Here is a 25,634-nt window from a genome sequence, read left to right on the forward strand (position 1 = left end):
TCCTTTTTTTTTATAATTTTTTGTTCTCTTTCGCGGCCCAGCAGATCGCGTCTCGGTCGATGAACTTCCTGGAACGATCTTGCGATTGCCTTCTGATGTTTTTTACTTTTACGCCTCTTCCTTTTCTCTTCTCCTTGCAATATAAGACACTCGTGAGAAGCACGAAGACAAAAGTCATACCTCGTAGTTATCCGTTTCTTACCGCAATTATGGATTTTGCGGAATAGCTCTAGCTTGAGAATAGTCTTTTTAGCGTCACGAGAATTTTCAGACGCAACTTGAAAACGCGACAAAAAATGCACAAGCACGATTCATAAATTGACAATAGTCAATCGAGGAACATAATTAAAGAAAATACATACCGCGACAAAAATTGTAGAAATCAATTTAAGATAAAACGTGATATTTTGAAACTCTCCCCATTAAATCCATTATTTTCATAGAGTGTAATTTTTGATGAAACACGAAGGCAGGAAGACAAACGCAGCGTGAAATAACTGCGAAAAATAACAACATTATATTCCATTTGGCGGAGGATATCTGTTTTCATCCAATCTGTATAAAATGACTTCCTTTTCGAGATTCTTGGGATCGCCATTATTTTTAGTACCTTTCCATTCTGTTATCCGTTCACGTCTGTTTACGCTCGCCTTTGGCGAACCACAGACGTCGTATCTTTTTCTTCTTCAGGCACCTTCTCGGCGCACCTCTTTCTTTTTGCGAGTAAATCTTAGACTCGTGAATCCCATCTTCTATTTTCTTTCTGAGGAAGGGTTAAAGTAAAGGGTTTAATGGCTAGAGTGAAATAATGGGTGGTAAACGGGAGTAAACGAGTGGTGAACGGAAAGAAAAAGAGAAGGAGGGAGAAAAAGAAGGGAAGCGAAAAAGGTAAACTCTATTGTATGTATGTGTGTTGAATCAGGCGGATTCAAAATCTACTCGCGAACTTTATTATTCCCATGGACTTCCCGTTTAAGGATATTGTGTCTTGGTTATTTTATGGTACCTGTCGAGTGGTTTCGGAATCGTGCAAGACAGACAACAATAAGGTCCATTCTGATGCAAAGCAGCGGCCGGGTTGACTGCTCGCCCATAAGACTAACTTTTCTTCTTTTTATTTTTTTTAATTTACCTTTGTTTTTGTTTTGAATCAACTTTACGATTTTGCTCGCATTTATATCTTGTTTATCAACATTTTTTTCTTTCCTCTCTCGTCACATTTTTAAGTAGTAAGAATTTCGCAAAAGTTACATACTTTCTCGATAAATCTCGACGAAAAAAAAATTGCCTCGCTTGTTGTAAATCTGACCGTTCCCTTTTCAAAGCGATTAGTCGAATTTTTTGCAAATTATTTCGCACGAATGTTGAAACATTTTTATAAACAAATAAAAGGACGAACCCCTGCCTTAAAAAAAAAGAATGGAAGAAAAGTCACGCTTATGCAATAGCCCTGGACGGATATTTATACGATACCTTGTTTATCAACATTTTTTTACTTTCCTCTCTCGTCACATTTTTAAGTAGTAAGAATTTCGCAAAAGTTACATACTTTCTCGATAAATCTCGAAGAAAAAAAAATTGCCTCGCTTGATGTAAATCTGACCGTTCCCTTTTCAAAGCGATTAGTCGAATTTTTTGCAAATTATTTCGCACGAATGTTGAAACATTTTTATAAAAAAATAAAAGGACAAATCTTCTGCTCTCCAAAAAAAAAAAAAAAAAAAGCAAGAAAAGAAGAAAGACTCACGTTTGCAATGGCCCTTATAAGCGACGGGAATGGCGCGACCTGCGCGGCAGGCGGCGAGTCGCAGGTGGCAGGCACTCTTGTAGGTGTTTCCGTCGGCCCCGCAGACGGGGCGCGCGCCGGCGACCTGGTGCGGGGGCGCCTGGGGGCACCTGCGGGCGCACCTCACACAGTGAGGGCTCAGGTTCTGGTCCAGCAGACAGCTCCGACCTTGGCCGCACCGGACCCGTGCGCACGAACCTGCTCGACACTTTGCACGTTATTACGCACAGTCGTAAACCGCCCCCGTGATAGACGCTTTCTTTATTTTTTTTTTTTTTATACATATTTTCCTTCGGCTATTCGATTTTTGTGCGATTTCGATCATATTTTCGTTCCTTCAGCTCGCACGCGGCTCTAAGATAATCGCGAAATTTCATGAAAGAATGAGAAGGTAAAAGCGTCAGGTTCGCGATATTAAAAATTTGTGCTGCTTTAATATGATTGCGCATTGCATTGGTATAAATTTAATCGATATATTAATAAGATACGATTAATATTAGAACATTTGAAGATATTAAAGTAAGAGCAACTTGAAATACAATAAAATGCGCAACTTGATGTATATGGTTTGAACAAATAGCTCTGGCGATTAAATAAAAGAAAATGTCTAAGGACAAATTGATATATCAACTTCACGCAGTATATCATTTTGTCCTACATTTTTTTATCAGAGTAATTATCAGGATTTAAAAAATTTATAATTTACACGAGTTCTGCCTTCTAAAAGCAAAAATATATTAATTAGGTTAAAATAAAGACAACCGGATACCTCTATTTATAAATATTGAGATGAGACGCCAATCGATTTTCGAGAATTATACTTATTCTAGAGTTATATCTTCTCGAACAAATCTCCTTCGAGTTTTAATTAATTATGATATCAAGTATTAAGTCATGCACAGTATCTATCCCATTGTGATTAATTAGTAAGCATAATCGTTTCTAACCTTTGTATTGTAATATTTATCAATCGCATATCATAATTTCGACGTTGATATGTAGTCGTAATTGTCCGAAATATATATACTATTTCACGAGAAATTTGCGATGCAAAATCTCTTGTCAATCTAAACCTGTTTTCGCGCACGTGAATGTGTTGCGATCCATGAATATATCTATTGTTAATTCTTACATATTTATATTGTGTATAATGCGAAATAATAAAATTATTCTAATATATGTATATATTTTTTTGTTACAGGTAATATTGCGATCGCGTCGTATCGGGAGTGTAAAGTGACGCGCGTCGGGAGTGCCGTGTAAAGTTTCGCGTAATGTAAAGTGTTGGGCGATCGTAATTATTCGCGTTTCGCGAGTGCAATGTCGTGAGTGCTACGAAGGACCAAGGGATGCATCGGGCGACAGCGGGGCAACTGTCAAGTATGTAAAATAAAAACATTTTTTCTAAACTGTATTATTCATGAGATATTTGATCGACATGTATATATCTAATTTGAATATTTTGTTTTCAGATTAATGTGCTGTGTGTGTACAACTCCGCTATTACTGCATCGGTGAGTGAGAAATTATTTATTTTATAACATTTCTATAGCGGTAATAGGGTGTGAAGCGTTTCCTTTCGTGAAGACTCATAAATAATTAAGAATTCTAATTTTATTTTTAACAGCTCTTGATAGCTTGATAATTTTTAATAGCTCTTTAAACAAATAATTCTGACGATTAAACCAAAGAAAATGCTTAAGGACATATTGATATGTCTTCATTTTGTCTTACATTTTTCTTTCAATAATTGTTTAAATTTGAAAGATTTATTGTTCTACAAGAGTTCTAAGAAGAGCTATGCCTTTTAAAAATCAAAAATATTAATTAAAACTAAATAAACACTAACAAATTTGTTACTTGAATATATTGAAGTAAAACGCCGCTCGATTTTCGAAGAATTCTGTTTATTACAAAATAATTCTGATATAATTCTGAGCAGGTACATTACCTTTCCAAAAAATTCTGACAATAAAAAATTTAGAAAATTTTTTAAACAAATATTTTATCCGAATAACGTATTTTCAAATATGAAGATGAGTTGTTGGACGTATTTTCGAGTTTTGCTTATTATGAAACAATTATCGTGTAGTTCTGGGTATATATGTCTTTCCAAAAAATTTCGATGATGAAAATAATTAAAGAATTTAAAAACAAAATTTTGTAGAAATACACGAAAATTATTACTTTATAATAAATACAACTCTCGAAGTGCGGTTAGTATAGTTCACTTCATTCGAGAAATGAGTTTCTCGAATGTTTTTCAACAACTCTAGAATTATTGAAAATAAAGTCAGTACTCTCAACTATTTATCCTCCACGAAATGATATGCTAGCCTGATTTTAGTATTAACCACAGAATCGCCATTCGGTATATCGTGGGAAGTAAAACGCGTTTCGTTACGGTTCATTAAACATTTCGATGTGTTACAAGATGAAAATATTTTTTTTCCCGCGCGCGCGCACTCTCATTAAATCGCGTTACGAGAGGATCGATTATACCGAAACAATTACCGTACCGACGAATGACCGTATTGGGAGACCAATCCCACAACCGGATGTTTCTTTCAGGACGTTTTGTTGCGTTTCTTTAACCGATCATTAGCGTCCCAGATAGCGTAATCGCGACAATCCCTCAAATAAATGGCAAACAAAAAATGTCAACGTAATAGAGGTGCAGCATTTGATGCTTTATCACAGATATATTAAAAAAATGGAACGACATAGAGTGGGAAGGAGACAGAGAGAGAGAGAGACGATCAACTTATTCATACATACTCACTTTGGCAGTGGCCGTTGTAGGCAACCGCAAGTTCGTGGCTCCCCTTCTTGCAAGCTCGCTTTTTGAGTCTGCAGAGGCTCTTATAACTTTTGCCGTCCGTCCCACAGACCGGTCCACCACCTCGCGGTACCTTGCACTCCGGACTGCACACGCACCTCGGCCTTCCTCTACGCACCACGCACTTCTTTCCCTCTTCGCACCTCACTTCCGCGCAACTCTCTGCCAAATATAGAAGCAAAATTCGCATTTACGTGCAGATGTGCGAGATAACGCGGTTCCTTCTTTTTTTTCAATCGTACACAGAAAGAACTTTCTTTCAGAATTTACTCTGAAAATCATAATAATCGTGAGATATTTATGGTATTGGAAGAATTTTATAAGAGTTTCTATGATTAATTTGTCATGATAAAATAATATTAATATGTACATAGAGAGAATAAAATTAATCGAACATGTTTTATATTTTATTGATAGATGTTAATATTTATAATAAAATTCTTCCAATATCGAATTGTCTCACGATTACTACGATTTTCAGGGTAAATTCTACGAGAAAGCTCTCTTCGTGTATTGATTGATTAAAAATTCAAAAATACGCAAACAAATGAGTCAGAAAAATGAAGATTAATGCTATTTAAAAATAAAAAAATGGTTTTATCCTCTTAATAAACAATGCTGTCACATACGTAGACACGTTTAGATGAAATAAGGGCGTGAGAGGAATTTCGATAATCGATTATCGAATAACGAAATAGTTCTGTTTGTGTACCTCGACAAGGACGACACTGTACACCCCCACCAAGAACCCTCCAGAAGAAGAGACTTCCGCTATCCAGATCCTCCTCAGAGTAGGCAGTCGCTGCTGCTGCGTTAGACGCGCAACAGTCTTCTCTCGTGACACCTTGCGATAAAAGTTCCTTGCAGCGGCCGTTACTGATAGACGACCAGCATATACCACCTAATACAGATAGAATCAAAACAAAATATAAATGAAATTTAGATCGATGCTTTTATTAGCCTTTGTTAGATTTATCTCGACATGTTTTTCAAAACAGGTCGTAAGAGAAAACATTTTATTACAAATAGATTTATAGGAAATTTAATATATATATTCGATATGTTTTATAACAATAACTCTCTACCCCTGCAAACTTTTGTTCAATTAATTAAATTTATTTATTCTCTCGCTTCTCTCTTCCTCCTTTATTTAATTAATAATTTATTTAATTTGAACACAAGACATAACAACTTGGAATACTCAAGACTGAGATAAATTGGCCCTTCTTCCTTAATTTTTCGCTATCGTGACACATCTGGTTAACCGAGTCGCATGGTGCATGCGTGTCTTGGATATGTCTTGGAGCGATTGTCGATGTAGTTGTATCTCTCTAGTGCCAGCTAGCCACGTTAATGAGGTACGGCAAAAAGGAACGCCTTGTAGGGCTCTCTAATTAAAGTTGCGTATAAAAAAGCAAACATCGGACACGTGATTAGAGCTATGAAAAAGTGGAACAAGGCCTTCTGCTCTGCTATGTGAAATCGCTACATATACGGTGCAAAATAGATGCGTTGTTTTTCCCGCGAAAAAAATATGTGCCTTTCACACTTGTAACTTGTAACGCGTATATATAATATTCGCATTTCCCATTTAGAAGTAGTAATTTCAAGTATTTGCCTCTTCGCTACGAGATACGTCTGATGCGCATTTCCACATGATGTCTTTGTACGATGATGCATTTATCATTTTCAAAATATTGGGCAATGTATTTATTAGACAAACTACATATTTTCCATTCATAAACATGTTTCTCGCAAACTTAGTCCGCGAAAGCACTTTACAATGTATGATTAGCACACATAGAGCTTATGCAAACGATGATGACAAGTTGGAAACTAGATGACACCGTTTACTAAATTCTTCAGCGTTAGACAGAACTTCTTCGAAGTCTATCTCATAGTTGCAGTAACAGATTCGACGATTATCTCTTTACGTTGTATAATAAATCTCTTTTTTTTTGTCGCTGAGCGTGCATGTAAGATAAGAATGTAAATTATCGCGGAAGAAAAATATGCTCTCGTTCATATTTGTTATTACGTTATTACGTATCGCATAATTCTACATAATGAAAATATGTTTTGATTAGAGCATTCATTAAAATATCCATCTTTTAATATACATGTTTAATGTAATAGAAACTCTTTGCTTGCTTTAGTTTTCTGAATTCTATAACATCGTCGAATCTGAATAGAAATCTTCCCGAGCTATTCTAAAAAATTGACAACTCGTGTAGAAGTTTTGACATGTAACAAATTAATAATCCAACAATTTAATATCCGAGAAATGTTCATTTCTCTCAATAATTTGTACGTAATAAATGATATAATTTCGTAGAATATACGTAAGAAGAAAAGAGAGAATAATTTCATAAGTTTTCCACCAAAGAGATCTATCGAAGAGTTTGATGTGGCGAAGGTCAAACAGTACATTTGTCTTGTCTCATGCGTAATATTCTCGGTAGAGATTTAGACACGTGGGCGGACATGGAGTCCGCGAAAAACATTGTTAACGAAAATAGGAATCTTGGAGCACGTAACTTATGCGTGCAAGGGAAGTTGGCTCGGAAATTTGCTCGCGATTCGAACGACTGACACAAACGATTCATCCTTGCGGTATTAATAGCCATATTCGCTTTTCACGATAAATGATCGCATATCGGCGTTTGTTTACGTTCTAGTTCTCGGGAAAGCCAAGTTTAGGCGAGAATCGCGTCAGCTGTAACGTCTTGTAACGCGAGGATATGCGGCAATAGAGAGCAGCGAGATGTACAAACGCGAACGTTCGCCAAAATAGCCACGAAATCCTTCCAACGTTCTTCTTTCGCTATCCCGTTACGGACGGGAACAGAAATAGTTTCGCTTGATCGGTTGATATAGTATAGCTTGTGAGAGAATGAAGTTATTCAGAAGCTTGAGTTATGAGGAATACTCATCGGTTTATTTTGTGTAACGTAGAGGCGCAAATGCGATTTCCCTCCTTTTATCAGTCGTTATAAATATTATACGTGTAAAAGTAAAGACGCGATAAATTATCAAAATAATTGCATTCACGAGATTAGGTAGAATTTATGGCGTATCTCGTCCGCGATTAAACGAGCGTTAATCTATCTTAGATTATTCGTAAAGCCGGAGTATATCATGTAATAACGCGAGTAGTAAAACACGCTAGACTCGGTTCATTTCCATCCTCGAACTGGTCAAACGTGAATTACGCCAATACGCGTATGATGATTCACACGCCTGTTTAATCACGACATGTTTAAAGTTTAACAGTTAGTTCGTTGCGTAAGGTCAACGTAACGCGTTCGGGTTCACTATCCGTACAATTTATGCAAGATATTTTCTCTCATATATTTATTTCTCTCTTTCTCTCTGCTAATAGGGAATCTGCTATTCATTGAAATTGGACTTTTCAGCATTTTTCCATATTTATGTATAAAACTGGGGACAGGATGGTGGTGCATTTGGTAAATACTCTGGCGTTTCACGCGGCGCGGGAAAATCCGTCTCTTTCGCGCTGTTCCCCCAACCAGCCGGTGTTCTGGAAATCCATCGATCCGGAATCGCTCTACTCGCCGCCTCGCAATTATTAATCCGACGAAGCGTGTCACGCGGCGCCGTCGCTCGGAGGAGACGGCGGAACTACACCACCTTGTTACGGAGCGAAAAGGAAAGTCTGGCACAAACTCGAAGCATTAATTCCCAGTCTCGGCGCGGTAAAGCGAGGCGAGACGAAGCGAGTCGAGGCGAGACGAGACGAGATGAGGCACGGCATGAGAAAGGGTGGAAAGGAGAGAAGAGGAAAGGAGAGAAGCGCGACGTGGCAAGAGACGACGCGGAGCAGAGCGAAGCGGCTTGGCGTGTCTAGACCGCGACGTAGCCACCGTTTGGCCCAGTTACGCCCTTCTTCCTCTCCTTCTCTCGTTCTTCAAACCCCACTCCAGCATCCACCAAGTTCTCTCTCTCTCTCTCTCTCTCTCTCGTCTTCTTATATCTACCGCCACCACCACCATCGGCATCATCGCCACCGCTACCATCACCGTCACACCACCGTGATCATCACCGTCCCTAGTCTCCTCTCGTAGTTCAGAGTTTCAGAGAGCCACGAGCCACGGTGTGTGTACCGTCCGGCTGTGGATCGTCTGCAGAATTTGTTATTTGGGAAGAGAGAGAGAGAGAAGGAGGGCGAGAGCTCGGATGAACGAAACTTTCAGCTTCCAAGTCTTCCTCTCTTTAATCTTTACCCTCGCGCCGCGATTACGTCACGGTAGTATCTATAGAATCTTTCCCCGCGAATGGATGTCAGCTCGAGTCTCTGTCTTACAATTTCCAAGCAAGATTACGTTCAGCTTTGTAGTTGAAATTTCATAGCTTTAATTAATTTAGATTAGAACTAAAAATGAGCGATCATTTTCTTTACCCTTTTAATAAGATTGTCTTATTAAATCTTAAATCACAGCGAAACGCCCGTGACGTATTAAAGCTTTCTCCCGAAAATGCAAATTATCGTACATCAATTTTGAAAACTGAATGATTTTCCTTTTTATACCTTTTATGATGTCACAAGTATTTGAACAAAATCATTGTCAAGGTCGCGGTATTCCTTATCGTGGTTCATATACGTGTCTATCTAACTGTGAAACGGGTCTGCTTTAGGGTCGCTTAAAGCAGATGGCATCGACCGAAAAGAAGCTTTTCAGCATCTCACTTGGAATATTATTCGATTTGAAGTAACAATAAACCGAAGCTGCAATATATTTTTTCGCTAACGTCGTTGAGATTTTAAACTTCTTTTTTTTTTTTTTCACCTGTTATCTCGCGTTAAATTAAAGAATTCGTTAAAGCAAAACGTTAACTCTCGTTCGTACTGTATTGAAAATCCGCTGTAACACAATTATATATCGCGGTGTAATAAAGTTCGCTCGAATAAATAATGACGGTAGAACGGAAGAGGAAAACGCTGTTCTTTATTACTCGGCTTCGAAACAGGAAATAGGAAACAATAGTGGCGCTTTAAATCACGAAGAAACACACACCGACACATGACAATAAGCTAAAAACATCTTTATAGCCGTCAGGCGCGAAAATAGATACGACTACCATTGGTTGTCCATCTTATGGTATAAAATACAGAGATATCGCGGGATGCATTCTCAACACACCGGAATCCTCCGAGATGCATGGCTTTAGACTCTCGGTTCTAGTAGCTAGAACTCTCTGCAGGCATGTTGGCATGCGAGATATAAGCTGCCGATTAAAGTGCCTATTCGTTCTCGGTGTGCAACACAGAGTTCCACTACCACATCAGCTGTTGTGCTCACGTATAAGCGCTATCGTACTTGGGGAATTTGAAATTTCGCACGACGACGCCGATATAAATTTTATTCATCATGGAAATCAGCTATCTAGACTAGACCGATAGGTGACAGTCGAAACTTTCGATATTTATCGCTAATTCGAGAATGTTATAATAGTATAAAGTGATGAGGAAAATGATACAATAAAGGCCAAAATTCAAGGAGATATTCCCATGTTTATACAACATTTGTTCCTCCTTTAAGATGCCTTTTCATACGCAGCATGCGGCAAATCAGTCACGCGATCAAAATTTATTAGAGCATATTTCTTTATTCTCTTATTATTTCAAGGTAAAAATTACGATTTTTGCTTTCATAATAATCTATTTTATTCTTACAAAATCCATTATTCTAACTAATATAATAATAATTAGAATCAACTAGTGCGTGTTCATCAGCTTTGCTGCCTTTGCTGTTCGTTCAATTAAACTTCAGCAATAGACTGCGCTGCGGCAGCATGTTGCGCATGAAATGGTACCTTTAGGTGTAACATAAGGAATATCTCCCTAAATGTTGGCCGTACCTTCTTAAAGTAGCCCGTACATATATATACAATATGTATGTACGTAATTAATGCAGAGATGGTTTGGAAATAACGCTGCTCGTACATTCGCAATATCATCTTTTGTCGTCTCGTCTCGTTTCGCGATACGCTCTAATCGTGTCTCGGGACGTTCCGGGACACGCTGACGAAATAACACGGGATGTCGCGGGATCGGACGGCAGCAGGTGGTAAAAAGATCGGCGCTTGCTTCAGCAAGCGCTGGACAGGTATTCGCGACGTGCCGTAGGGGAGACGAGTTCTTGTCCGGGCAAGACGGTTAGTCATCAAGCCTCGGAGATTGTCCCCGTGCGCGCGCGCGGCGACCGGTTGACCAAAACCATAAGCTTCCCCCTTTTTTTTTTTTTTTTTTTTTTTTACTGTCCTGTCCTTCTCTTTCTCCTCTTCCATCCCCTCGGCCTTTCTCCCGTGCAAATGTTGTCTAAAAATCTCGAAAAACCCCGCCGAAAAAAGAAAGTCGCGAATGTCATCCGCGGCGCATTGTCTCTCTCTTCAGGTACGCGTCGGCTCGGCTAATTTGGACTCTCCACACGAGATTGCCAATTTCTTCCCACTTCGTGTATATTCACTTTTATACGTCGCTTATGCTTTCCGTCTCATGGATGTCGGATGTGGAATCCTTCTATACTATAATGAACAGCTGACATCAATGACGCCGTAGTACTCGTATAATATTAGAATGAGGTAATAGCAATACTCATTTTTCCTCTGGCTTTTTGAAAATTGGTTCATTTGATATGTCAAGTAGAAGGCATGCGACTTCATTATCGGTTATTCATTAGATTCGGGGAACGTCTCTGATTTGCGTCTCGGAAGGAGGTGAAATTCATGCGTCATTGATGTGACAATCGCGAGGTAATATATATATCTCGCAGTTTTTCGAATACTAACTTTCCTCGCGTGGAATATGAAGGCAACCGCACGCGCACGCATAACTCAAGTGTTTTATCGCAGGCTCACCATCTCCCGAGACTGCTGCGCCTTCGGTCATGCTCGTCGAACTGTTTTTACCACGTTACCCATGCTAAGGGATACGGACCCGAGGTGCTAATCCGATGCATCTACACACGCCCAGCTAATAGAACCAGTTTTATGCGTACTGAAAACTGGAGTATATTTTCGAAAAACGCCGCGCCGTGGATTTTCTTCTTATTATCGTCGTCTGCTTCAAGACGCGAGAGAGTGTATATATATTCGATCGGCTAATATACGATGTCTGATTATTAATATTATATATTATATTTCAAATTTATCTATATTGGATTGCCTCGTTTTCTTAGGCGTCGAGCTTACTTTGAATATTGAATTTTTGAATATTTCTTGAAAATACATAAACACAGCTCCCTCTTCTCTCGTTTCAAAGATAATAATACGGATAAGTGATTCTTTTTTTTTTTTTGGAGCACCGCAGAGGGGCTGAAATCTGGAAATCGCAGCGTTTCTCGAACGATTCCCTTGATCTATCTCGACCGGGCCCTTCCTTCCTCTTTCACGTCCTTCACGGGATCCGCAGGGTCTCCCGTCCTTCTTTCACCCGGTGGCATCGTCCGCGCGTCTAGAGGCTGAAGCGCCTCTCGCTGATGCGGAGCACTGACCCGCAAACTGGTTCCTCCATTACACCAGGCTTTCTTCCCCCTCCCCCTTTTCTCTCACTTCATCTTTTCTTCTTTCTCTCTGTCTCCCGCTTCGTACATGTCCTCCCCGTTCTCCTCTTTATTTCTTCTTTCTCTTCCCTTTCGTGCGCGCACGCGTGAATGCATGCGTGCATCTCTTCCTCTCTCTTTAAGTTTCAGCGTGTCCCTTTTACTTAGCTTCTCCGCATCCATATCAGACTCCGGCACCCCTTTCCTCCACCCCCGTGCAGAATGATCGGTCTCTAAAAGAGTCAGAGATTCGGCGAGAGAGCGCTAAAGTTCTGTATATCCTTTGTAATTTTTAACCTGAATTTTTCACCAGCCTACGAAATTTCGTTATTTTTAGGCGACAGCGTCTTCTCGAAAATGCATGCAAAATTATTTCACGCGCGACTCGAGGTAACGACAGAAATAAATCGCGAAATCAATTTTACAAAGAGAGTTTGCGCGCACAAATCCAAGAAAAGATTATATATAAACGTCGGTTCGAAACCGGCGCGCTTTTGAATTTTGGAAGGAAGAAAGCACCGTTTAAATTTTCATCCCTTATTGTAATCTGTTCGTAAAACTCGATTTTTGCGGACGTTAATAAAGTTTGAAAGCCCCGCGTTTCCGGCGATCGCCGCCGTGCAAACGTTGAATTAACGCTGAATTAATTCGCACTTTATCGCCTGTCCGAAGACGGCCGACGATCGTTTTATGCATTTCTACGAGTAATCAGCAACGTCGACGGGACTAATTTAATTGGCATTGTAGGGATAATTGACGATCGCGTCGTCGAGATTGTCCGCTGCAACTCTACGACACATTGTTGCAGGGGCATACGCGAATCTTATCGTATAATTTAATTGGAACGCAAAAGTAGCAAACAACGTATTAGGTTCGTGTCAAGATGCATGGTGCGCGTAAATAATGCGCGATACGGTGATATTTGATTCGCGTCGAAATGCAAATGCGGAAGACATTCTGGCGTAATAATTTATTAATTTTTAGTAAATTGTGCATTATCGACGCAATGTCTAATCCTATTATTTTTCTCTTTTTTTCTTTCCGAGAAGTTTTACACGGAGAGAATTTTTCTCTTAGAATTTACCCTGAAAAATCATGGTAATCGTAAGACAATATGGTATTGGAAGAATTTTATGAGTTTCTCTGCGATTAAATATTTAATATGAAATATAAAATATAAAATATAAAATATGTTTGATTAATTTTAATACATATACAAAGTAAAATTTGCTATGTACATATTAATATTTTTTATTGTGGCAAATATTAATCAGAGAAACTCTTATTAAATTCTATAAGAGGAAATTCTCTTTGTGTACGGAAAAGAAAACTGCGTTAAAGTGCGACGCACTAAAATAATGCGAAATTGTACGAGGATCAAATGCTCGGAGAGTCGCGTTTCGTTTCGCTCGATTCACAAAATCGTTCACTACGTACGTTGTAAAACGCTAAATCGGACGAACACATAGCGCAGACGAAGCCGCAACGGCAAATTGCAATGTTGGAAATTATAGTCCTGTGAAATCACAAATTACAAATTGTATACCAACAATATTACAATGTTGCAAATTGCTGGATGATAAAGATAACTCTCAAACCGCAAGAGAGAAGGCCGTATTTAACGGCATACCATCGCGAGATGTGAAAACATTGTGAGAAAACGCTGTTTTCAGCCAATTTTCCATTAAATCATGCTTCCAGTTGATAACAACAACGTTCCTTGATTATAAAAAAATCTCGGCGTAATTGAAACGACGAATCGAAGTTTCCATTATACAACGTCGTCATCGTTCGATATTTTTCTTTCGATATTGCTGACACAAGCATATAAAGAAGCGATGAAAAATTACGAGCGAACATTGAATTCGTTCGAAAGGAGAAAATCACGTATATAATCAAGCATAACATATATATATCAGAATTTTTCGTAAGAGAGATTTCTAATAAAATGGGAAATTTTAGTCGTATAAAATTACGCGACGCTATATCGAAAATCCAAGGAATGATCGAATGAGACTTACCTGTCGCCGAGTGGATTTGGAGCAGTAGTCCGATCAGTGACAGCAGGAGGAAGGTTCTATACGGGGATGCCGTGATATCCTGTCGCAAGGCCGTCATCTCAGGCGGCCCGCGCCAGGTGCTCCCTCGACGTGCCGCTATCCCTGCGGTGAATCTCACCTCGGTTTTCTCAACTTCCGCCTTCGTTCCCGCCAGATCTACGGCGCGCCGGCCTCGTGCTTCACATTTCATCTGCTCTCCGTACCGATTCCTGTTCAATATACGTATATCTTCTGTCCAATTTTTGTATATAAGGCTTCTTTTTTCTCTTCACCGCGCGCGGAGGATTATCGTGGCCGATCACTGTTTTTCCTCAACGCCCACGGGACTCATGTCATGCTGGATCTCGTTTTCTGTATATCGCGCGCACGCCCCCCTTTCTTGAAAAACGGATTCATTTGAACGTCTGAAAATGCAAATTGTCCTCTCGCGAGATGATTTCGATATAAAATTGAATCTTGCCTCTCACGCTGTCACCGTCATTTCAAACGCACGCATGCTCGTCTGTCATTTAGATTACAGAAATTATCATCGGAATTTATCCTTCGAAACAGACGCGACGTGAGAATTGAAATAAATCACGCGTGTCATCGTGATTTATTTATATATATATATATATATATATATATATCGTGACTCATATTGAATACAGATGCAATCTTTCCCGCCCTCTCTCTCTGTGTATATTTTCTCTATATCCTTCCTATGCTTTACACATATAGTTTCCAAGTTAATTATAATATTGCTTTTTTGACTGATATGGTGAAAATATAAATTGAACAATTTTGCGCTACTATTTCTCCTTTGGCAATATCTCTTTCACGAATTAGTCACTTACTCTATTAATTTGATTTTACTCTATGTATAAACACTTATATCACGCTGCATTATAAAAAACGTTAAATGTTTTCTTTTTTGCTTGTACTAATTGGCATCCAATTTTTTCCTCGTTTTAAATGCTACTCAAAACTCAATAATCTTTTTACTTGTCATCTCGCAAATTCCCTGTATCATTTCGAGCTCGCTTCGTTTAATTATACACATGCAAAAACAACAAGTTTTTCTTACGGACGATAAGCTCTGTTTTTCTGATTTTACTGAACCTCTGTCATCGAATCATGTAGAGAGATGTTTCGGTTCTTCAATTCTGATCACTGCGTATCGCGACGTATCCACGAGGACACGCGAAAATGGATCGATTGAAACACCTGTGGATGGTTGAAAGTTTCGTGTCGAACGTATAAGAGCGGTATATCGTTTGCGTACGCTATTTGCCCTGTCGCCTTCTTCGCGAACGCCTCCCTTCCTTGTTTGATTCATCGATCGAAGCACGACACTTGAAGCCACCAGTCGCGAATCATCGCGACACGTGGGTACGTACAGGCGTGTATTACGAAATGAAACGCACGTTGCACAAGTGAGTCGCGATATACAAGGATTCTCTTTCTCTCTCTCTCGTGTCCTCGATATAATGCACGATCCCTAAACCCTCCGCGTGCCTTCCACGCTCGGCTGCCTCCTTTGCGCGGCCAATCTCATGGATCCCCTCAGGGATCCACCACGAATGGTATCTCGCGATTTACCTCAGCGTCGTCTCTCGATCGTCGATAGATATATCTTTCTTTCTTTAGAGCTATCCTCGATTTTTGACGCGGTGTTCGGTAGATTCACGACGTGATTGTCGATCCTCCACGAGAACTCCGCGAGTTCGCTTCGCGGCGCGACGCGCGGATTCTCGTCGGTGGAAACCAAACGCGCGCGAGGCCGCCCGGCAGACTGAGAGAAGCAAGTAGTCGACGGCCAGTTGGTAGTCAGCAGCCAGAAGCCAGCAGCAGCAGCAGCAGCACAAGGCGAAACGTTTCGCCGTATGCCGAGCGAAGCTCTGCAAAAGCGGCCTGTACACGCGGCCGCGTTGCGTTGTATCGTCCCCACTTTCCTTCTTCGAGCGCGCGATTGCGGCGGCGGCGGTGGTGACGGTGGCGGCGGCGGCGGTGGCGGTGGCGGCGGTGGTGGCGGTGGCGGTGGCGGTGGCGATGGCGGTGGCGGCGGCGGAGGCGGTGGTGATGACGGAGGCGGTGGCGGCGGCGGTGGTGGTGGTGGTGGCGGTGGTGGTGGCGGTGGCGGTGGCAGTAGCGATGGCGGCAACGGCGGCGGCGATCACGACGGCGACTATCTATCTGTATGCCTATATGCCTTGCCTTCCTGCATGCCTGTACATCTCCTCCTCCTTTATTGCAGCTCCCCTTCTTTTCTTGCTCCTTATCCTTCTTTTCTTTTTTTTCCTTTTCCTTCTCTTTCGTCGTCTTCTTCTTCTTCTTCTTCTTCGTCTTCTTCTTCATCATCATCATCATCTTCTTCTTCTTCTTCTTGTCCTCATCCTACTTCTGTCTCGTCCACCATACCCTTTGCATTCCTCCTCTCGCATCCGTACGTTCCTCCGTGTGTTCTTCCGTCTTGCCTACGGGTTACAGGATCCACCTACGCGCCTCCCTTCGGCTACCTTCCTTCCTTCTTTTTGTTTTTTACGTGTCCCTCGCGCGGAAGTTTATAGCGAAGAATTTTCCGGTTTCGCCGGCTGCGAGAGTTGAAGAAGACTTGCTCGATCGAGCCGAGACCACGGAGCTTACGCGTATTTTACGCATCTGCATACGGGGCAATATGTGGTGAAATATTGTTCGATGGATCCAACTTTTACCCCTTATTTGATCGCAAAGCATTCTTCTAAATGATTTACCCTTTAAGCGGTTTACTTTCACGATAGCTCTACAATGTTCGAGTTTCACCAAATTTCTGCAATTTTGCGTTCTCGTTTATCTCAATACATTTATTTCAGATGGAGATTAATTTTCTCGATTTTCCGATAATTATCAAGTTTATCTGGTCGTTGACAAATTTTTATCATAAAAATAATTATGCGTTTCAATAAATTTTGTTTATTAATTTTATTTTAAGAAACACTTTGCGGTACATTATATTTACAAGTGACATTTGTTTATTTAGAATAACATCCGTAAAACGATGATTAAAGATTTTATATTATCTTAAAACAATAGAAATATGAAATAATCAAATTATACTATACAATCAATGTATATATCAATGCATACATGACGACACACACAACTGTCAAATAAATGTTTAATCGGATTATTAAATAATCTATTAGGATTATGTAGAAAAAAAAAAACGACACTATATAAACAATTTAGCATCTCGTAAAAACCGAATCGTAAAGAAAGATACTTGTGTGAAAAGACAGATACCATTCAGGTCTTACATATTTTTCGCCACCGTCCAAAGACACGAAGGGGGTTGACGTTATAAAGCGGCGACTTCCGGTTGGTTTCGAAACGTTCGTTCGGCGCGAGCGTGAGCGGGCGAGATGACGGCCGTTGAAATCTTTTCTCAGTCGCGGTGAATCATCTCGAATGACGCGCGTGAGAGACAAGAAAATTTCGACACGTGAAGATAAGTGCAATATACACACCGTTTCAGCGACAAGATGCAATGGTGATTGGTGGATGCACCGCTGGTCCACGTCTCTTTTATACCTCGCGGCTCGGCGCGACCCCCGACAAAGCGGTACCGCCCCCTGGACACGTGACGATGCTGGATCTGCCACCAGGGATACTATGCGCTCCTTGCAGCGCACCCCGTCGCAACTACCCGCTAGACTACCCCACTACGGAAGCCCGCATCCTCCCCATCCTTCCTCGCGCAGCGATGCACTAATTGATATCATTACGCGACGTCCAAGTACGTGTATAGACTTTGTGTCTATTGCTCGCGCAATATGAATGATGGTGCACCTTATCCGATGCTACGTAACAATCAACTGCCCTTTGGCTACTAGTTTTTCGACTATTTAATCAGCTTTCTGTTTGCTCAATTTTCAGTCGTTAATTATTCGTAAGCTTTCTATCGAGGCTCAATTATTAAATCATGAATTTGTCGACGAGACCAGATGGAAGCATATGTCCGTTTAAATCGGAGAAATCAAACTAATTTGAAAAAGTCTATATCGCGTATGTATTGTGCAACAATTTTTTACATTTAAATATATATAGTATTTTTTATAATTTCAACAATAATAAATGATTGTTGAAATTATAAAAATGTTTTCACTTTCTGAGTGTACATAACGTCACGGTATTCTTGGTTAAACGCGAATACATATACGAGATGACTCGAGACGAGTGAATCTAGTCTGTATATGGTCCGGCTTAAGTCATCTGCCTATCGCGCAGTCACTGTTCCTTGACGAAGTCCGAGGTAGACGGATAGCGGAATGATTAGCGTGCGGTAAGAGGAAAAGAGTAAAAGAAAAAGAGAGAGGGAGACGAAGATTTGACTGACAACAGTCGCGCGAGTCTGTAGATAGGGATCGTCATCGAGCTTAACTTAGGGAGAAGCAACGAGATAGCGAAAAGGGGATGCAAAGTGTAATCTTCGGTAGGGTGAAGAAAGAGAGAGGCAGCGAGATTTTCTTTACCCTCGTATACTCGTGCGATCTCATCTTTGATCGTTTCTTCCGCGGAACTGCAAAAAGCGATCGATCGATCGATCTCGAAAAGCGTCGCGGAGAACTTGCTAGGGGTTGTCCGATTACTATGCAGTCTAGACTTTCTTCAATAAACGGTCTACCGGACTGAATGGTCTTTCGTTTATCAACGGCTGTCTTTGCGCGGGTCGTTGTAAGAACGACGAAAATTCGATTTGCGCGAAGCTGTGCTCCAGCTCTATTCGCCTCAGTCGTCTTGACGCGATCGTAATCTCTCGATACACTCGGTTGTCGTGCAAAAAAAGAGAGAAAGAGAACCTGATTTTTTATTACGATATTATTTACGTATATTATAATTTATCTCTTTTCTTAAATGTAAGAGAGAACCAATGTTAATGAGAATTTCATTATTTTATGAATTAAAAAAAGCATTAAAAATAATAAAATTATTTCCATATAATTAATAATGACGCGTGTAGTAATTGATTATGAAGAGACTTGATATAACATATGTTACTTTTATTTTTTATTACATTTTTTATTACAATATCATTTACATATATTATAAATTTATCTCTTTTCTTAAATGCAAGAGAGAACCAATGTTAATGAGAATTTCATTATTTTATGAATTAAAAAAAGCATTAAAAATAATAAAATTATTTCCATATAATTAATAATGACGCGTGTGTAATTGATTATGAAGAGACTTGATATAACATATGTTACTTGTATTTTTTATTACATTTTTTTCTGATATACTTTTATCTTTTTTATCTTATATTTTTTTCGTTGCATGACGTATTACCAAACGAACACGTGTCTCTCTCTTCTCCTCTCACGATTTTCAGTATACTACTGTATACGCGTTACGCAACGGCACATCTGTTTATTAGATTTCCTTAACGCGTTCCGACGATCGCGTTTCTTGCGATTTCGAGACGGTGACAGACGAGGATCTTGGAGACGAAGCGACGTTACGCGACCCTCCATTCATACTCGGCGGGAAGTCACGAGTCATCGGCGATGGACCGACTCGATATAGTCGGAGTCAGTCTACCAATCTGTAAGAAGGCACAAAAACTCGCCGGAACAGGGATGGGATAAAATATGCGGATGTCACCGATTTGATCGATTTAACACACGGTCCGAGAGAAAGAGAGAGAGAGAGGAGAATGAGAAGAGTACGCGAACCGAGGAATTGAGATTGCTCCACAACTGGAGCTCGAGAGTCGCAGTGAATAATTGCGTATCTTGCTTTTAATACTAAAAAAATAAATAAATAAATAAAAACTCGGCAGGACGAATGTATCGAGTGCGAAATATCGAATCAGTAAATATCGATAGCGTGCGCGAAATACCGCGTGAACTAATTGATCCGATCCTTCACCGAAAACGTCATTGGTTCCCGTATATGGAACGTGATCAATCGTGGTCCAGGCGCATTCGATTCGTCGCTGATAGATAAGCGACTATGGATGTTTCGTGCGTACACATATATACGCATTCGTACCCTCCGCATGCTGAATTGGCGGCGCATAATCGGCGAAACTGCCATCAGGATCCGTCAGTAACCTGAGGCGAACATTATGCTACCGTACTGCCAATAGTGTTGCGTAATTACGTTCTCCCCGGCGGGTTTGCGGCGGTTGCGTGGAATCGTGACGATGCTACGGAACGTCCTGTCACTTAAAAGCGTGGACAGGATGCATCTAAGATCACGTGCGTTAGAGAGAGAAAGAGAGGAACGTCGCACTGCTCGGAGAGTTGAATTTTTCAAATATCTCTGTAAGACCTTCGTAGCATAATAGATCGTGATGAGGATATATATATGTATGTCGAAATATTCTACAAAAAAAAAAAAATCTTCAACATGTATGAAACTTCAATGATACACGGAAAGAAGTTTCTCTTAGAATTTACCCTGAAAAATCATGGGAAAAATATCAATCGGATAAATTCTAATAAAATTCTTCCAATACCGTGACTTTCGAAATAAATTGTAAGAGAAAATTCTCTTCGTGTACAATCAAAATATACACGTACAATATTAGCGAACGTTTCTGTACGAGAAAGCTTTGTACGTTAAGTATGCGCGAAGATGCATCTCTTTTTACGGATGCTGCATAGTTGGCGGCCGGCAGTCGATCCATACATACATACATAGTTGGAGAATTTAATTTCGCGATTCTTATTCTCCCGTGGCGGGATACGGAGATTTCTCAAAGAAACAATGTCTCGCAGCTTCTGTTCCCATTCTCGACGGTATATCCGCGTCAGGCAGCCTCCTCTCGCGCTGCGCGCGGCTCCGCATCGGTAATGCCTAAAGATTTACGCTGCACACGTGCGCGCCGATGTTTCTCTCGTGCGCACACATCTCCACGCGCGTAACAAGACAACGCGGGATATAGCTACTTTTTTGCGAGACTACGAAAACCACGCGCGAGTTCCTTTTAACATCATTATGCCGTCCGCAACAAAAGCGCAGACTGATATATTAGAAATATAGTATTGTTTATACTCTTATATACGCGATGTCGCAGCCAACTATCGTGACAGGACTTGAACATTCATTCTTAGTGGAGCATTTCGTCCGGGAGAGCAGACACACGTATAGGCACGATAGACGTAGATATATATATATATGTATGTATGTATGTATGTACGTAAGATACGAATCGCAAAGCGCATGCTTGTAGAAATAAATTGCTTGCTTTGCAGATATGTAATGCAGATTGTAGGCGCACCGGGAAAGAAGAGAAAACAGCCATTCCGTTTTGATGGCACGTTGACAGATAACGAGAAACTTGTCTATTTAGATCGCAGTGTTGCTGCGAGAGATCTCTCAACGGTTCATATCTTTTCCGTGCGAGTAAACATGCCTCTCTCTCTCATCGTATCCCGCTCTACTTACACATTAAATATATCATTAAATAACAAATGCAAGAAACATTGTATAGAAAATAACATATGTTATACATAGTCTGTCCATCTCTGATCGACATCGGAGAATCAAATTGCAATCGCGTACGAGTATTTATCGGTAGAAATGGGAGGATGTGTTAGTCTTGAACTAACGTCGAATCTCTAATTCGCAAAACTTGCAAGGTTTACTCTCGCATACATAATGCATACCGCAACATTGCAAGGAAGGTAGACAGGCAAAGTAATGGCAATAACAGCTTCCAACGCTTCAACGATGTCTTTTTGTTATTTTTATTCCGCCCCTTCGCTCTCTCTCTCTTTCCCCCGCATCGCTATTTATTACGACACGAATCACTTGGAGGTTTTCTTGAACAGATACAGGTACAGATTCGATGGTAACCATTTATTATGCGTCATCGCAGCAAAGTCGCGTGCAAGCGTACGAAGAAAGAATCTGTGTGAGATTTTGAATTCGGCCGCAAGGATCAAAACAGAGCTATAGAAGAAAGAGAAGCCGGGCAGCACGAAGTTATAGGGAAAGTCGTTAATAACCGTATATTTTTTATCGCATCTATAGAGTCCTACGAATCTATAGAAAGGAATTATGAATATATGCGCGTATCCTGTCTTGTGTTTAAAATCCACGTTCCCGAAAACCTTATACATAAATCTAGGCCGAGATAGATCGAGATCGCGTACGAGACAATCAAAACCGCAGAAACGTATCGCCGAGGGGAAACCGCAAACAACCTATCGTAATTTTGTAGAAGCAAGCTCGGCGAAAGAGCGTATCAATAGTTTGTCTTCGCGTTTGACTATGTATTTCAAAGAGAGAGAGAGAGATAGTGTCTGTAAATTTCTAGCAAATATAATTTTCGCTGCTCGGAAGTAGGATCCGTGTAAAGGTAGCCATTCGCTGACTGTGGTCAGCGAGCGGGACGAGAGACTGAATATATCGTCGTTTTGCCACGTCTGCCGGCAGTCTAGACTTGTCGAGTCCGACCGTCCGACGTCACCGAATGAACAGACTTTTAGGGCGGTGCGGAACATCCGCGAAACGTCGTGTTTTGTAGCTGGCAAGCAGGTAGACGGATTCGGCCAGATTGTTCCGATTCTACGACAGCAACAGAGTCTCATCTCAGTTCTGTTAACGCTTCTCCAGGCGAAGAAACCTCGCATTCGTAAAGTTTCCACTTTGGCCGAAGAAGGTGCGTTCTCTTCTATATCGCGTATCACAATCTCTGCCTTCTGTAATCTCTCTCTAGGCGGCATTATTTCACGTTTAAGAGATCCTAACCACCACGCGTTTCCTTCCTCGAGCAACTTTATCGTCGATAATTCGCTTCTGACGCGGATAAAAGAGCGAGAAGCGCGAGAGGAGAGGAGAAAACATTAAGGAAAGACGTTAAGGTATCTCGCAACGACGGGGCACATGCAGCCTTCCAGCTGCATCCGCGACACACCTGCCTCTCCTTCGTTCTACGTTATACGCCTTGGACAGACTTTCCGAGAAACGCAACCACGCGCTGCTTCTCGCGCCGTTTTTCATAAATTGTTCTTGCTGGGACATTCATGCGTCCTCTGTGATCCCTTCTTACTCTATTCTCGCTATACGCACTATTACCGCTTCATCTCCCCCATTCCTCTTTCTCTCTTCTCCTTTTTCTTTTAATAGAGCAATTTAGTAGTTTCGAACCTTCCCCAACACATATCCCGAAAACGTTCAGAGAACATTCTGAGGATGTTCGAATGTCTTCTGGATATCCTCCGAATATCTTTTGGATATGTTGTGTTATTAGGATTTTAATATCATGCAAAAAAATGTTTTCGGTCAGACATTGCTCGCCGTTGACAATGGCACTGGCATAAGCTACGAGTTCTTGGCCAAAGAGGGCGAGAGACGAACGGGCCCTCTCGGCTCGGAGATCCTGAATGGTAATGATTATAGCAAATTGCTCTTGCTTGGCTTGGGGGTGCCTAATAGCCACTCAGTGGGGCTGTTGAAACCGCGCGCCCCTTCGTTCAACCTTTGATCCCCCCGCCCGAGTCAACCCTTCAAAACTTGATTGTTTCTACCCTGCTCCACAGCACGGATGGGCTCCCTGAAGTTCGTTCTCCGTGGACGTTCTCGATATGTCTTATCGACGCGCACATATATTTTTCTTGTAATAATGCATCCGACATAAGTCTAATTCTTCTTTCAAATATCCCATTTCCTGTTTTGTATTTAGAGGCAGTACATGTAATCCATCAAATATTTTCCTGTTAATCCCGTCCATTTCGTACGTAGAAATTTCTAGCTTGTATAGTTGATTAGCCCCCAGCCAGCATTCAAACTCGCGTGCAATCGTCGGGGAGTTCTAGATATTTACAGTCTTCGCTGTCTCGAGAAAAATACCAGGGAGCAAAAGAGAGAGAGAGAAGGAGAGAGGCAGGTTCGATACGGAGAGAGGCACGATCGTGTTTTAACGGACATTGAGATATTAAACGTCGAGATGCCGTCGGCGGAGAGAGCCGTCGAGGAATCGGTAACGTTACACTTACGCGCACGCTCGTGCACGTGCCTGCTCACGTGCACGAACGCAAACGTGCGTGCGTACAGGTCATTCCAGGACGATGCGCAAGTTGGCAGAAAATATTTTCAAGGTACAGAGCAATGCGGGGCCCGAATGACTGACGTATACTGAAAAGAGCTTCGTGGGACGGCCTCTTCTCGCGTCGATGCTGGAGAGATGGAAGGGCGAAAGCAAGAAGAAACGATGAGAGAAAAGGCGCGGCAAATGAAGTTAGCGAGTGCACGAATAGAAGAGAGAGAGAAAACGAACGGCAGTGTTACAGAAGCAGAAAACTAGGAGGATAATGTGCCAATGCGACGGCTCAAGGATAAAAGGATGTGGAGACACGGGGATAAGAGACAGGACCGCGACGCGTTGTCTTTCATTGGAGTCTTCTCCGAAGCAAGAAAAGAGAGAGGGAGACAGAGAGAGATGAGAGCGCAGGGGAGAACTCGCCTGCAGGGTCGTTGCTGCCCACGCCATGGACCATCTATCCACGTCCACTGTGACCACCTGCGCAATCTAACAGCCTAGCTCTAACGATGCTCTTCCATAGTATTCTGCAGGAGACAGACATGTCCACTCGAGACTGTGTTCGTTCACCGATAAAGGCGCGACGTTACTCTATAACGAAGGAAAAATCAATGACTCTGCACACTGAAAAATGTCCGTAATCTTGCTATCGTGATCTATCCGTGTACGGAGAAAATTTTATCTAAAAAAATATTAATATGTACATATAGTCAAATTAATCGAATATATTTTATATTTTATCGTATTAGATTGGTAGATATTAATAATTTTCATCGTGATTTTGAGGATAAATTCTAACGATAAGAGAACATTTTCTCTGTGCATCAGCGAGAAAGACGCGAAGTTTTAAATATTTTTTTTCTAAATCTTTCAAAAATGTTGAGCAACTGTGAAATTGTTCTTTTTCTTTTTTTAAAAATAAAATATGATATTTATTACAAATATACATCATCTCGATTAGTTCTCTTCTCGATAGTTTCTCTTTAGACTTTTATCTCTCTTACGACAGCGCGCATTTTTTAAACACGTTCTCACAAAGTTGCACTTATATGTTAGTGAACGCCTCCAGCCATTTTCAGATCTCGTTGTTCCGCGCAGCTTTACGTAAATACCGACGCCCTTGTGGTTATTGCGCCGAGATCAGATCTCTTTCTCTTTCTCTCTGTGTACAACCATAGTACTCATTATAATGTAAACTTGCGTTTTTACATGGCAGACACTTTACAGACTGCTAGCTAGGAATGTTTTCAAGTCGAATAGCATATCAAGTCTTTTACTTCATAGAGAAGCATATTTTGTCGCGAATAAACGATATACGTTAATAGGAGCATTACTCTGTTTCCGAATAGTGCAAAGTGTGAATTGGCGATTATTC

General features: G+C 40.9%; 2 protein-coding genes across 5 annotated transcripts in view; one reads left to right on the plus strand and one right to left on the minus strand.

Annotated features, from left to right (window-relative positions):
• LOC114939577 (follistatin-A-like) overlaps window positions 1-17,781 on the minus strand; it is a 30,769-nt gene extending 12,988 nt beyond the window's left edge. The window contains exons 1-5 of one of the 3 annotated variants that reach the window (XM_085484125.1): window positions 17,733-17,781; window positions 14,209-14,651; window positions 5,338-5,526; window positions 4,569-4,787; window positions 1,748-1,984 (exon numbers count right to left, since the gene is read on the minus strand). In XM_085484125.1, coding sequence (XP_085340251.1) covers window positions 1,748-1,984; window positions 4,569-4,787; window positions 5,338-5,526; window positions 14,209-14,437 — 874 coding nt within the window. In that variant the 5' untranslated portion in view covers window positions 14,438-14,651; window positions 17,733-17,781. Of the gene's footprint in view, window positions 1-1,747; window positions 1,985-4,568; window positions 4,788-5,337; window positions 5,527-14,208; window positions 16,113-17,732 lie in introns of those variants that run through there. The other 2 variants (XM_085484102.1, XM_085484153.1) reach the window with 2 other exon arrangements.
• Window positions 1-25,634, plus strand: part of Rme-8 (receptor mediated endocytosis 8) — a 79,569-nt gene that overhangs the window by 14,507 nt on the left and 39,428 nt on the right. For both annotated transcript variants that reach the window (XM_029313913.2, XM_029313914.2), the window contains exons 3-4: window positions 2,988-3,166; window positions 3,259-3,300. The gene's annotated coding sequence lies outside the window, so the exon portion shown is untranslated. The remainder of the gene's footprint in view (window positions 1-2,987; window positions 3,167-3,258; window positions 3,301-25,634) is intronic.

Source organism: Nylanderia fulva, unplaced genomic scaffold (genome assembly GCF_048542155.1).
Source record: "Nylanderia fulva isolate GAGA-0341 unplaced genomic scaffold, ASM4854215v1 Scaffold1, whole genome shotgun sequence".
NCBI lineage: Eukaryota > Metazoa > Arthropoda > Insecta > Hymenoptera > Formicidae > Nylanderia > Nylanderia fulva.